The sequence below is a fragment of the Tupaia chinensis genome, unplaced genomic scaffold, assembly GCF_000334495.1.
Source record: "Tupaia chinensis unplaced genomic scaffold, TupChi_1.0 Scaffold139457_1, whole genome shotgun sequence".
NCBI lineage: Eukaryota > Metazoa > Chordata > Mammalia > Scandentia > Tupaiidae > Tupaia > Tupaia belangeri.
In genome coordinates, this window is record NW_006199342.1 from 1,311,495 (window position 1) to 1,327,027 (window position 15,533).

Sequence of the window (15,533 nt, forward strand, 5' to 3'; positions counted from 1 at the left end):
TACCCTTGTTTCTTACTAAAGTTATGTTTTTAGGGGCCAGCACATGATATAGCAGTTATGTCACCTGACTCCCACATGGCTGACGGTGGTTCGAGTCCTGGACCCAGTGGCTTAAAACTCACACTGGGTAGATGTGTGTGTGTACCCAAGAATCCAGGAGGAGAATAGAGGAGAAGGGATTGCAGTGTGGCCATCCTGCTTGTGGGGTTGATTTCTCACTTTACTTCTCACTTTCTTTCTCTCTCTCTCTCTCTGGCGAGCTCACATGCCCTAAGGTGAAAACCTCTACAAAATAAACAAAAAAAAAACTTGTTCTCAGTAAGCACAGCAATCCCTGTGCATACAGTGGCTTCTAGTCATTATCTTCAGAGGTTAGATATATTTTTTTTGGAGAGGTTTTTGCTATAGGGTACGTGCGCTTGCCAAAAAGACAGAGAGAGACAGAGAGAAAGTGAGAAGTCACCCCCCATGGGGGCAGGCCACGCCGCAATCCCTTCTCCCCCATTCTCCTCTCAGGGATCTTGGACACGCACACACACACGCCTGGTGTGAATTTAAGCCACCAGGTCCGGAATTCAAACAGTCAGCTACATGGGAGTTCAGCGACATAGCCATTACGCTAACTGCTGGTCCCCAGAGGTTAGATATTAAAGATGGCTTGGATGGATGGTAGAAGCAGCATCAGGTCCTGTTGTAGGAGCTTGTCAAAAGTCTAGATTTTGAGCTCCTTAAGGCCAAGAAATATTTCTGATTCTTCATTGTCCTGTTACCAGCACAGTGTGTGGCCCATGACAACTCCGTAACTGTTTTTCTAAATGAATTTACATTGCTTGGAAAAAAAAAAAAAAAAGGAGAGAGAGATTAGATAGGCTTTTAAAAATTATTTATTAAAAAACAATTATTTATTTAATTTTATCTATTATTATTATTATTTAAATTTGCTATTGGGCCTGTGTGCTTACCAGAGAGAGAAAGAGGAAAAGTGCGAACACAAGCTGTCAGGTCCAGGACTGGAACTGTGGTTGGCCATGTGGGAGTCCAGCGCTTTAACCACTGTACCACCTGATTACCTCAATAGATAGGGTTTAAAAATGTAGTGGCACAGTGTGGATCTAAGTGGAGGACTGGATTGAAGGTGAGGCATAAGGGAAAGTTGGTGCCTGCATTCTAGGGATGGATGTCTGCTGGAGAAAAGATGCCACTTCTCAAATAAAGCTAAGAGGGAGATCAAAAGAGTGAAAAATATGGGGAACCAGCAGTTAGTGTAATGGCTATGTCGCTGGACTCCCACGTAGTCAACCGTGGTTCGCGTCCTGGACCCGGTGGCTTAAAACTCACGCCAGGCGCATGTGCGTGCGTGCCCAAGATCCCGAGAGGAGAATGGAGGAGAAGGGATTGCGGCGTGACCATCCCCCCTGGGGGGTGATTTCTCGCTTTTTGTCTCTCTGTCTCTCTCTGTCTTTCTGGCGAGCGCACACACCCTATAGTGAAAATCTCTCCAAAAAAAAACAAACAAACAGAGTGAAAAATATGGAAAGCTTGTTTAAAAATATAAATTTTCCCAACATAAAAGGTAATATGTACATACCAGGAAGATGGAAAATAGAAATATAAAGCAGACTCCATGAGAAACATGTTAAAACATCTTGTGTATTTTTTTCTATTTATTAGTATTTTTTTAGAGAGATTTTTGCTATAGAGTATGTGCACCCTCCAGAGAGACACTGGGAGACAGAGAGACAGAATGTGAGAAATCATCCTCCAAGGGGGATGGCCATGCTGCAATCTTCTCTTTCATTTTTCTCTTGGGATTCTGGGCACACATGCACATGCACCTGGCGAGAGTTTTAAGTTGTCAGGCCTGGGGCTTGAACTACAGTCGACTATGTGGGAGTTCAGCAACATAACCTTTTTGCCATCTCTATACTAGAAGGTAGTGTGCTGGATTAGAGACTTCAGAGTCATAAAGTATTTTGAGCCTGGTTGGAATTTTAGTTTTTCTTTTTAACTCACTTTGTTTGTAGACAAGTTATTTAACCTCTCCGAGTTTCAGTTTTCCTATCTGTAAAATGGGGAGGGTATTTAGCTTATATGATTAATTAGATTTATGTATATAAAAAGTTTGTATGTTGAACAGTACCTAGTGTTCTGTATATGCCATAGAAAAATGACTGCCTATTCCAGTAATAGCAGTTGAGATGATTTTAGTTGTGTACTACTTATTTTCTATTTTCAAAATTTTGTATCATGTCATGAGCATATCTCCACAAAATAATTATTAAAATTATTTTTATGGTGTTATATGATTATATATTATTTGTATTGATTTATCAAGTTTATGTAGTTCTACTCTGATGGATATTATGAGAATTAGTCATTTCCATAATTTCTGACCTTGTTTTTAAGGCAGATTTTTAGATAATGAAGTGACTTGTTTCAAACCTGGCCATGTTTAGGATCCTTGGTACACTCTGCCTTAGTAAGTGCATTCATTCTTTTGTACCCCTGTTCTAGTCTTTGGAGTCTGTTTTGCGCCATCCAGCAGATAATCGCACTCAGATTCGAGAACTTGGCCAGACTCTGATTGATGGAGGGATCCTTGATGATATCATCAGTGAGAAACTGAAGGCTTTTAACAGCCGCTATGAAGATCTGAGCCGCCTGGTAAGAACTGGGACTTGCATGACTGTTGATTGAGGACTTATGACATGGAGCTGGCCCCAAGCACCCCATCAGTATGGAGCTTTACTGTTGGTGACATCTAAAGGGATTCAAGTTGTAACAAATATTAACATGGGCATGTAGGGCATGAGGTATGAGGTGGGGAAAAACAGACCTAACACTTAAAAGGCATGTAGAATGTGATGCTTAATCCAAATGTATCTTTGCAATTATTTGTACTTGTAAACTAGTTGATTTCCATTAAGGATAATTTTTATAGCTGTCTGTAAGAATAACGTATCATGTTAACCAAGTAAATATGACCATCAGGAGTTGACACAACTTGTTTTAAAAATCCTAATTTCTAACTTTATATTCAGGTTGTATGACAGCATGCATGTTCATATAATAAATTAGGGAATGGACAGTATTGTTTTATTGGGGGAGGTGGTGGATATGAGATGCTTTCTAATGCATTTATTTTTTTGGAGAGGTTTTTACTATAGGGAATGTGTGCTCACCAGAGACAGAGAGAGACAGAGATACAGGAAGCAAGAAATCCCCCCCTGTGGGGATGACCACGCTGCAATCCCTTCTCCTCCATTCTCCTCTCGGGATCCTGGGCATGCACGCACACGTGCCCAGCACGAGTTTAAGCCACTGGGTCCGGGACTTGAACTGCGGTCGAATACATGGGAGTCCAGCGACATAGACATATGCTAAATGCTGGTGAAAAACAGACCTAACACTTAAAAGGCATGTAGAATGTGATGCTTAATCCAAATGTATCTTTGCAATTATTTGTACTTGTGAACTTAGTTGATTTCCATTAAGGATAATTTGTATAGCTGTCTGTAAGAATAATGTATCATGTTAACCAAGTAAATATGGCCATCAGGAGTTGACACAACTTGTTTTAAAAACCCTAATTTCTAACTTTATATTCAGGTTGTATGACAGCATGCATGTTCATATAATAAATTAGGGAATGGACAGTATATTGTTTTATTGGGGGAGGTGGTGGATATGAGATGCTTTCTAATGCATTTATTTTTTTGGAGAGGTTTTTGCTATAGGGAATGTGTGCTCACCAGAGACAGAGAGAGACAGAGATACAGGAAGCAAGAAATCACCCCCTGTGGGGATGACCACGCTGCAATCCCTTCTCCTCCATTCTCCTCTCGGGATCCTGGGCATGCACGCACACGTGCCCAGCACGAGTTTAAGCCACTGGGTCCGGGACTTGAACTGCGGTCGAATACATGGGAGTCCAGCGACATAGACATATGCTAAATGCTGGTCCCTCCAATGCATGTTAAATAAAAACTACTGATGGTTAGACCGTGAATACTATCAAGCTTAATCCAGAAATATAGCAGATAGGGTTCAGCATACATATGTATCATTGAGCTTATTTTGGACATTGGAAAAAAGAGACTCAGTTGTTTATTGATAGTTTTGCTATATTCTTATTGATAGACATTGCTAATTTCTGAAAACACTCCAAATTTATAGTAAATAATACATCTTTTTTTTTGGAAGAGGTTTTCGCTATAGGGCACGTGTGCTCGCCCGACAGAGAGAGAGAGACATAGAGACAGAAAGCAAGAAATCACCCCTAGGGGGAATGGTCACGCTGCAATCCCTTCTCCTCCATTCTCCTCTTGGGATCTCGGGCACACATGCACACGTGCCCGGCGTAAGTTTGAAGCCACCGGGTCCGGGACACGAACCACGGTCGACTACGTGGGAGTCCAGCGACATAGCCATTACGCTAACTGCTGGTTCCCAATAATACACCTTTATTCTCTGTTTAATGTATTCCTTAGGAAATGTTCACATTTTTGTATTTTCTCATTATATATAGAAGGACGTCAAAATTAGTAATTCAACTATAAGATACATAAAATACTAGAAGAATATTGCTATTGTTATCACTAGTAGTTATCATTTATTTATAAGGAAGGCAAAAGTTCTGACTTAGTGCTTTTATAGTCTTTTCTTAGTGGCTAAATCTTACATATTCAGCTCTTCATATCTGTGCTGAGCGACTAATGATGAAATCTCTCCCCTGTGTAGGCAGAGAGCAAGCAGATTTCTTTGGAAAAGCAACTCCAGGTCCTGCAGGAAACTGACCACATGCTTCAGGTCTTGCAGGAGAGCTTGGGAGAGCTGGATAAACAGCTCACTACCTACTTGACTGACAGGATAGATGCTTTCCAGGTTCCGCAGGAAGCTCAGGTATTGCTGTGGATTTGAGGGCTTTCGAGTCGTAAAAGGAGCACATGTAATCTCTTAACTGCAAGAGAACCTCTTTTGCCACCCAACACTGAGAGTTAATGAGAAAGATTGACCTTCCTTAGGGAACAGCACATGAATTTTGTAGTTTTATTACTCTCCTGGCAAGTGAACAAATTTATTTATTTATTTATTTTGTAGAGAGACTTTTGCTATAGGATTTGTGCGCTCACCAGAGAAACAGAAAGTGAGAAATCACCCCTTGAGGAGATGGCCATGCTGCAATCTCTTTCCCTCTATTCTCCTCTCAGTATTTTGGGCATGCATGCACACGCACCTGGCATGAGTTTCAAACCGTAGGGTCCAGCACTTGAATGAATTGTGGTCTGCAACGTGGAGTCTAGTGATATAACCATTATGCCATCTTCTGGTCCTAACATTTTAAAATTATACACTTTTTTTCAACATATATTTATTTACTTCTTCCTATGAGAGAGAGGGATAGAGACACAGACAGAGAGAAAAGAAAAGAGAAAGCACCCTCTAGGGGATATGGCCATGCTGCAATCCCTTTTTCTTTATTTTCCTCTTGGGATTTTGGGCCCATAACCACACACATTTGGCATGATTTTCAAATCACTGGGTCTAGGCCTTGAACCATAGTTAGCTATGTGGGAGTCCAGTGCCTTAATCACCATACCAGCTGCTGGCTCCCCCTCTATAGGGTTTCGATACCATGATCCACCTCTACAATCACCTAGCCCTGGATCATGGGCAATCATGTGCTTGATGATCTCAGTGAGGTCTCTAGACATGAACCAGAAACCTTCCCATGTGGGTCAACCTCACAGAGCACTGTGTTTTACTGCTGTGCCACTGTTAGCCCCCAAACTGTGGGACTCTTTTAAACTATGAAATTAAGACAGTTCTTTCTATATTAATGTAAGTTGTGAACATTAAACATGACAAATGCAAAGACCTTAGCATAACCATAGCAAATCGTAGTTGTACAATACATTAGCCCATATTATTTCTATACTACAGAACAGAGTGTGTATCAGGGGTCAACATTAGGTAATAAAGGATCTTATGTATTACACAGTTACATGGAACTTTTGTAAGTTTCTTTTTATGCTTTTTTTAAAAAAAGACATCTTCACTTCTTTCCATTCTCTTTGTAGAAAATCCAAGCAGAGATCTCAGCCCATGAACTAACTTTAGAGGAGTTGAGAAGAAACCTGCGTCCTCAGCCCCCCACTTCCCCTGAGGGCAGGAGTGCTAGAGGAGGCAGTCAGATGGATTTGCTACAGGTAAAGAGGGCAAAGGGCTTCTTTTAACTTTGGAATATGTCGGGAATAAAGTGAAAAGGAGTATGAATTGATTACTTGGGTGCCTTTGGTATTCCTTTTTTTTTTTTTGGAGAGATTTTTGTTATAGGGTGCATGCACTCTCCAGAAACACAGAGAGAGACAGAGATAGAAAGCAAGAAATCACCCCCCCAGGGGGATGGCCACGCCGCAATCCCTTCTCCTCCATTATCCTCTCGGAATCTTTGGCACACACGCACACAGACCTGGAGTGAGTTGAAGCCACCGGGTCTGGGACTCAAACCACGGTCAACTATGTGGGAGTCCAGCGACATAGCCATTACGCTAACTGCTAGTCACCCTTTGGTATTCTTTATGCTGTTAACTGTGAGATGGGAGTGAGGTATTGAAGGTGCATTACACCCCAGAGCTACAGAAACAAATGGTTGCATGGGTGAAAAAATACTGAGTCTTAATTTTGTACTTGAGTTGAGGTAGAAAGTGAGCTCGGTTTAGAAGTTAGCTTGGTGGCGACTTTTCCGTTAATACAGAGCTCCTGTCAGTAATGATGTGTCTGAGTGTTCATGGGAAGCAGAATCACTCCACTCTTAAAGGGCCAATGCAGAATTGACTTCCACTCTAAACTTGTGACGAAGTCATTTTGAGTTCCAGGTTCCTGAACCAGGAACCTTAGGTCGTCAGGAAAGTCATGACATATTTTTCAGTGCAAAAATGTGTCATGACTTTTTAGGTGACCCAATATATTTTTTGAATAAGAAAACTAGTGAAATTTTAATTTGAGTGAGGCTAACTTTATCCACATTTGTCATCCAAATGTATTTTTTCTGAGAATGAGTCCCTGAGTGTCAAGTAATTCATGACATTGGGCTGTGTACTTCCCTGTAGGTGATCAAGTAACCTCATCGAGTTTATTTAGGACTTTAAAAAAGTTCTTTTGGGGACCAGCAAATGGCATAATGATTATGACTCTGAATTCCCACATCGTCAACTGTGGTTCGAGTCCCAGACCCCATGGCTTAAAACTCACACTAGGCATGTGTGCGTGTGTGCCCAAAGTCTTGAGAAGAAAATGAGAGAGAAGGGATTGTGGCATGGCCATCTCCCCCCGGGATTATCATTCTGTTGTGAATGGCTTATTATTTTCATGTCTGTAAACAGAGGAAACTTCGAGAGGTGTCCACGAAGTTCCAGCTTTTCCAGAAGCCTGCTAACTTTGAACAGCGCATGCTTGACTGCAAGCGCGTGCTGGATGGTGTGAAAGCAGAACTTCATGTTCTGGACGTGAAGGATGTAGACCCTGATGTCATACAGAGCCACCTGGACAAGTGTATGGTGAGGATGCTGGGGGAAGGGGATGGTCAGTGGGGTGTCCAGCAGCCATCATGGCTTAGTCTGGGGCATACATAAATGGTTTGTTCAGTGACCATTGGTCCACATAGAGCAAGCCAAACCAAAGAACTGAAGGTGGATAACATGTTGAAAAATAGAAGTGCGGTTTCCCCCTGCCCCCCGCCATGAAATTGAAGAGATAAGAGAGAGCTAGGAGAGAATAAAATTGATTACTACAGTATAATAAGATAAGAAAACTAGAGTGGATATGTATATAACATTGGAAACTAAAAGAAACACATCATAATCACAGTGTGAAGTCAGGGAAGGCCTCAGCAGAATATGACTAGTAAGCTAAGTTTTTTGAGGATAAATTTGAGTTACCTATTTTTTTAAAGAATTCTTTATTTTATAATGAATGGTCAGCCATATGGGAGTCCATCACCTTAACCACTGTGCCACCTGCTTGCTCCAAGTTATCTATTAATAAAAGCACCAGAGAACGGAGGTTAGGAATATTATTGCACTAAAAAAATTCATTCTCGAAAAATGTAAAATTTTAACTTCTGATTTTAAAGTTTACGACTAAGACATGAAAACAGAAATTATACTTAGAATGGATGTCAGGAATACTGTAGCATAAAGAAACTCATTATCTAGGAAAAGAGTTTAAATTGAAGTTTAAACCTAAGATGGGAAAGAAGAAATTATATATAAGGCTTTATTACAAATTTACTTTTGAATTTATAATTCAATTGAATAGAAACTTAAAAATGGGGCTGGCAGGTGGTGGGGTGGTTACTGGCACTGGACTCCCACATGACTGACTGTGGTTTGAGTCCTGGACCTGGCTGCTTGTTCGTTCTTTCTTTCTCTCTCTGTCCCTCTCTGGTCAAATTAAAATAAATAAATAAATAAATAAATAAATAAATAAATAAATAAAGTTAAAAAAATTTTTTTGAGAGGGTTTTGCTATAGGGTGCATGTACTTGCCAAAAAGAGAGACAGAAAGCGAGAAATCACCCCCCTTTGTGGAGGGGGAGGAATGGTCATGCCACAATCCCTTTTCCTCCATTCTCTTCTAGGAATTTTGGGCATGCATGCACATGCACTCAGTGTGAGTTTAAGCCACTGGGTCCGGGATGCAAACCACGGTTGACTACATGGGAGTCCAGCAACATAGCCATTATGCCAACTATTGGTTCCTAAAATAATTCTTTAAAAAAAAAAACTTAAAAATGATGTGGCTAAGAAGGTATAATCTTAAAATCAGTGTTTTGCTTGAGAATCATGGGGAAGAAACTTAAGAGGATACTCACTAGGACAAGAGAAGTCTGAAAAGAGTTCTTTTTGCTTTTCAAAATATGGTCTCCTTGTCTGTTTCTTACGTGGGTGGAAGAGTGCACAAATAGGATAAATTTTGATGTATATGTGCCAAAATAGAAGAGTTTATTGGATTACTGGGACAGAGTGGCATATGAAGCAAGCTGAGTTGTGGACCTCATGTAACTCGGTTCAGTGCTCTGTTGTGTGATATTCAGTGTTCAGTGTCCTGGGAGATATTTCAGGTTAAGACTCTGGTATATGGAGTTGAGAAACTTTCTGGGTAAAGATTTTTGGTTTTAAGGTAACTAGAATGAGGATAACTCTGGAGCTGACCTACAGAGCCCTCTAATTTCTTGTTGTATATACATCTTGGGACATTGAGTTTTATGTTTATTTTCATTATATACAAGTAATACATACTCATCGTGACATGACTTCAGAGACATAAAAGAAAAAAAAAATCCAGATTCCAATAGCCAGTGTTGGCTTTCTTCTAGTCATAGTACTTTAAATTTTTTAAATTGTAATTTTAGGGACGAGCAGATGGTGTAATGGTGATATCACTGGACTCTCACATTAGTTGACTGTAGTTTGAGTCCTGGACCCAGTGGCTTAAACTCATGGTAGGCATGTGTGCATTCGTGCCCAAAATCCTGAGAGGAAAATGGAGGAGAAGGGATTGCAACATGGCCATCTTTCCTGGGGAGTGATTTCTCACTTTCTTTCTCTCTGTCTCTCTGGTTAGTGCACACACTGTATAGCAAAAATCTCTCTTGCTCAAAAAAAGTAATTTTAAACATGATATATTCTCAATGTTAGTCCTAATATGTTCCCATTAAAATTTATTTAGTGTTTTTTTTTTTTTTTTTTTTTTTTTTTTGGGTGTGTGTGTTGGTGTTGTGTGTAGGGTGCATGAGCTCACCAGAGAGAGAAAGAGAGATACAGTGAAAGGGAAAGTGAGAAATCACCCCCTGGGGCAGAGGGGAGGATGGCCATACCATAATCCTTTCTCTTCCATTCTTTTCTTGGAATTTTGGGCACACCTGCAAACATATCCTGCATTTTTATAAGCTGCTGAGTCCAGGACTCTGACCATAGTTGGCCATGTAGGAGTCCAGCACCTTGATGAACATGCCACCTGCTGACCCCAGTATATCCTCATTTTATGTAGGAAAAATGTTTATCATGTACTTTCATAAACATTTAAAACACATGGCATAATTATTTTCAACAAGCATAAACTCTATTTGTTTTTTATTTGATTATAAAAATTTATTACAATCTTGATTTCATTTAATTTGACCTTCAAGGTGAAACATGAGAAAAGTTATGCTCTTTGATCTCCACAGTAGGTTTTCTCTGTCCATCTGTGTAAGGTGTGTTCTGAAGTGATTCCAGCTGGCAAGTTTTTACAACTGTGTGTAATTTTTTTTGTTTTGTTTTAAGAAACTGTATAAAACTTTGAGTGAAGTCAAGCTTGAGGTGGAGACCGTCATCAAAACAGGAAGGCACATCGTCCAGAAGCAGCAGACTGACAACCCCAAAGGAATGGATGAGCAGCTGACTTCTCTGAAGGTCCTTTACAATGACCTGGGCGCGCAGGTGTGGAGAGAACCCCATGGCTCACCTCACTCTCTCCCATTCTCTCTCTAGCTTTCTTGTATTTTCAGGTTTCACTTCTTGGTAAATGCATGCTTTGTGGCATTTATATGTTTTCAATTATTCCAATAATTTTATTATATTTCTTCAATGTGTCTGTTAACATAATGATTATTAGCTTTATAGAAATTTATTTTTACTATTTAATCCAGGTTACGATTTACATTTTCAATGGCTACTGACATTTCATAAGTTATTCTAAGGAAACTCCACAAAAAGTAGTCCTTGCATAAACTGAAGTTGTTGCCCTTGGATTTCTAAATTGAATAGTCTGCTGAGAAAGATTAAAACATCAGGACTTGAATAAATATTAAATGGCAGGGATTCACATTAATCTACCAGGATTTAGAGTCCTTCCAAGAAGCATCTATAATTTGGACGTATTAGTGTCCATCTGTGTAAGGTGTGTTCTGAAGTGATTCCAGCTGGCAAGTTTTTACAACTGTGTGTAATTTTTTTTTGTTTTGTTTTAAGAAACTGTATAAAACTTTGAGTGAAGTCAAGCTTGAGGTGGAGACCGTCATCAAAACAGGAAGGCACATCGTCCAGAAGCAGCAGACTGACAACCCCAAAGGAATGGATGAGCAGCTGACTTCTCTGAAGGTCCTTTACAATGACCTGGGCGCGCAGGTGTGGAGAGAACCCCATGGCTCACCTCACTCTCTCCCATTCTCTCTCTAGCTTTCTTGTATTTTCAGGTTTCACTTCTTGGTAAATGCATGCTTTGTGGCATTTATATGTTTTCAATTATTCCAATAATTTTATTATATTTCTTCAATGTGTCTGTTAACATAATGATTATTAGCTTTATAGAAATTTATTTTTACTATTTAATCCAGGTTACGATTTACATTTTCAATGGCTACTGACATTTCATAAGTTATTCTAAGGAAACTCCACAAAAAGTAGTCCTTGCATAAACTGAAGTTGTTGCCCTTGGATTTCTAAATTGAATAGTCTGCTGAGAAAGATTAAAACATCAGGACTTGAATAAATATTAAATGGCAGGGATTCACATTAATCTACCAGGATTTAGAGTCCTTCCAAGAAGCATCTATAATTTGGACGTATTAGAGGACCCGTGGGGGCATCATTTCTTACTCAGAGAGACTGACTGGGTCCAACAGGCTTAATGTCTTCTCGCATTAAGAATCTCTGTCTTGAAACCAGTAAAGCAGAAGAATGTGTGGAAGCCAAGCCTTCTTGGCCATGTGTTAACACTCTGTTAAATGATGTTGTGGGTCCTCCTTCAGTTACTCAATGTTAACTAACTCCAGTGGAAGGAAAATGGAAGTTTCTCCATATACTTGGAGAAAAATAGCTGAAATTTTGTTATCACTTTAAAAATCAGTAAGGATGAACAGTCCCTAGTTTTCCTAAGCAAATTTCTGACCTAACTTCTACAAGATTAGGTTGTTGGCATGATCCATTTTGATGCACTGCACATTGGCGACACCTCTCTTAGGGCTTGTTTTTGGTGTGAGACAACTGGAGTTGTTTTTAAAATATTGTTATATTTGTTCACTGACTGGACTTTTTATGGCTTGAGATGGTACTGCTGGCTTTTCACTGATTCTCTAATGGTGACTATGATTTTGCGTGTTAATTGACTTTCTCATTCCACACCATTGAAACTATTCTGTGTTCATTATCATTGCTCTGCCTAATGGAACTTAGGGTAGTGAAGAGCAAAACGTTATCAGGTGATGATGGTGGTGATGCCAGATTAGCAGTTTGAAGTGCAGTGCTTTAAGAGTATTCACATAGGAGGATTTGGCCTAGTTTTGCAGTGGGAAAGCTTCCTTGGTGAAGTGATGCATAAGCTGAGATCTGAAGGGTGAGTAGGAGTAACCTGGGGGAAAGCAGAGGAGTAGCTTTAGAGGCTATTGAAACAGCATATGTAAAGGCCCTGTGGCAGGAGGCAGCATGGTACATGTGTGTAAAGCCGAGAGAGCCCGGGTGTAGAATACAAGTGTTGGGGAGATAGGATGAAGAAAAACCCTGCCTGTGCCTTAGAGCTTATATAAAGATTTATTTTCAAAGAATTTTTTAAAATTTAATTTAATTTATTTATTTAAATTTGACCAGAGACAGACAAAGTGAAAGAGAGAGAGAGAGAGGGAAAAGTGAGAAAGCAAGCCACCAGGTCTGGAACTCAAGCAGTGCTCGGCCATGTGGGAATCCAGTGCCCTTAACACTATGTCACTTGGCAGCCTTTGCTTGTGTAGAGATCTTAATCTCTGCCTTAAGAAAACATAAGCAGCTACTGCAGGACTTTTAGAAAGGAGATAACATGATCAAATATACATTTTTAAAAAAATTTATTTAATTCTTATTTTATCATAATCATTACATTTTAATTTGCCACAGGGCACATACCTTCACCAGAGAGAGAGAGAGAGAGAGAGAGAGAGAGTGAGTAAGCAAGCTGCCAGGTCTGGGACTTGAAACTGTGGTTGGCCACGTGGAAGTCCAGTGCCTCGACCACCATGCCACCTGCTGACTCCCAGCTATGCATTTTTTAAAAGGTCATTCACTACGGTTTGAGGATGAATTGGAGAGAAGCAGGACTGGATGTGAGAAGACCAGTTAGAAAGTCATTGCTGTACTCATCATGAGAGATGATGGTGACTCACATCAGCAGGGGTCTGTGGAGATGGAGAGAATGGACCGATTTCAGAGATATGTGGAAATGAAGTCAATAGGATTTGGTGAAGGATTAGATGGGGGCATAGGAGAGAGAGAGAGATGAAAGATGACTCCTGGGTTTCTGGCTTGATTACATGGATGATCATGGTCTTATCATTGAGTATGGGGTGCTGAATGGATAGGTGGGGTCCTGCAGGAATCATTAGCACCTATAAAATATGTTGATATTTTAAGTGCCTTTGAGTGAGTTATTTGGAGATGTCATGTATTCACATGGTTGTTCAGGTTTAGAGAATATATCTAAACTGAGAAATGGATTTATGAGCAGCTACACAGAGATGGTAATTCAGTTTTCAGAAATGATAGATTGCAAAGGGATAGACTATAATGAAAAAAGGAGGCCCCTTACCGAGTCTTAGGAATTGCGTTACGTAGTAAGAAATTTGAGGGAGATGAGCTTGCAAAAGGACTAAAATAAGTAGTAAGAAGTGGTAGGTAGACACGCCAGGAGTGGGCTAGATCTACCTAGTATATTTGAGAATTACTGTTTTGAATATTATCGAAAGTTAAATATGACATCCGCTTAAAAATGTCCATTAGATGTGTTACCATTGGGGGGTCATGATTGAAATTAGCAAGGGTAGGGCCAACAGGTGGCTTGGTGGTTGAGACACTGGATTCCCGCATGACTGACTGTGGTTTGAGTCCTGAACCAGGTAGCACTTGCTTTCTCACTTTTCCACTCTTTTGGTCTCTGTCTCTCTCTGGTCAAATAAAAATTAATTATTAATTAATTAAATCATTAAAAATAGTTAAAGAAATTAGCAAGGGCTGTTTCTGTGGAGTGATGAGGGTAGAAACCAGAATGGCATGGCTTGAGCTATGCGTGGAGATGAAGAAATGGCAATAGCACTTTAAAAAGATGGGTTCGAGAATTTATATGGGAAAGAGGAAGGTGTTTAGGGAATGTGGGGCCAAAGAAGGAAAAAAAAAAAAAAAACAAGTGTTTCTGAGTGTGAGAATTGAATCTATTTACTAACTTATGGGAGTGATCCCTTTGAGAAAAAAAAATGGTTGAATATCCAAGAGGGAGAAGGGATAAGTGGTTACATAGAGGATTTACAACTTGATATTACCTAATTCTCTATGCAGTACATCTTGAAATGTATTGATTCGATTGAAAAAGTATAAATTATTATAAGTTGAGCTATAAATTATTTTTTTCTGCCATGTACAGATCTTTAGCAGCATTATATTTTATGATGATTATGTAGCTGCCTGAGCTTGTCAAGTCAGAAAAATATTACTTGAATACATAATGTCTTTCAATACAATTCAAGTAGTTGTCTCTTAAAGTCTGCACTGAGATACTGTTAATTTATGAATTAATTCTATGAATTAAGTCATGAATTCTAACTAAACTCGGTGGAAGAAAATATTTAACTTGAGCAAGGAATTTAGTGACAGTCTGTCCCTTAGCCATGAAAAAATTAAACTTAACCTAGGGGACCAGTGAAAATCAAATGTAGTTATTTGTTACTTCTTAACCAAGTTAAGTCTTCATGTCATTTATATCATGTAAGAAAATTTCAGCTCTTTATGACATATTACTTTCTTATGACATTGTTATCTGTACACATGTGCACATAAAAATAAGAACTCTATTTATGTGTCGTGAAATCCTGTGATGTGTCTTCGCAACTTACACTGAATTGTGAACGATTGCTCTTAGTTCGATGGTACCATCTTGTAACAGTCACACAAGGCTTACTTCAGTGACTGTGCCACTTAATCTTGGCCTTCACCTCTTTAAGCTTCATTTTCCTTACTGATATAGTGGAAGGAATAGTGTCTACCACAGAGGTTGTTGTGGATTTTGCTGTGTAATGTATAGGATTCCCTAGTGCAATGCCGAAGCTTGTAAGAGCCTGGTAAATGTGAGTTCAGTTTATTTTGCTTTCTGACAGCAGCAATAAAAACAAAATAATAAGGTTTATGTTGCATAGTCATATACTGAATTTAAAGCGATGTGCCTAAGTGGAAAACATACAATTTTGAAAATAGTGACATTTCCCCATCGAATTGCTTTAATAGAATGTATGTGCTTTAAAATGGAGTCTTTTGTTGAGATAATTCTAAGATATCTTCTGTGCAAAATTATAATAACTACCATTTATTGATTCCTTAACTTTCTTCCCAAAACAGGCCAGCCCCTTTGTATGTGTGCTTACTTATTTAATGCTCATATCAATCTTCTGAGGGCTATACCTCTACCTTAGTTACTTAGGAAGGGACAGCCAAGCTGAGAACCCACGGTTACCTGATACTTTAAAAAAAAAAAAG

At 39.4% G+C, this 15,533-nt stretch overlaps 1 protein-coding gene across 1 annotated transcript in view; it reads left to right on the forward strand.

Annotated features, from left to right (window-relative positions):
• The window catches only part of UTRN (utrophin), a 645,934-nt gene that overhangs the window by 247,763 nt on the left and 382,638 nt on the right, over window positions 1-15,533 (forward strand). Inside the window, exons 29-33 of the mRNA XM_006161924.3 lie at window positions 2,515-2,664; window positions 4,741-4,902; window positions 6,081-6,209; window positions 7,386-7,559; window positions 10,329-10,484. Of these exons, the coding sequence (XP_006161986.1) occupies window positions 2,515-2,664; window positions 4,741-4,902; window positions 6,081-6,209; window positions 7,386-7,559; window positions 10,329-10,484 (771 nt within the window). The remainder of the gene's footprint in view (window positions 1-2,514; window positions 2,665-4,740; window positions 4,903-6,080; window positions 6,210-7,385; window positions 7,560-10,328; window positions 10,485-15,533) is intronic.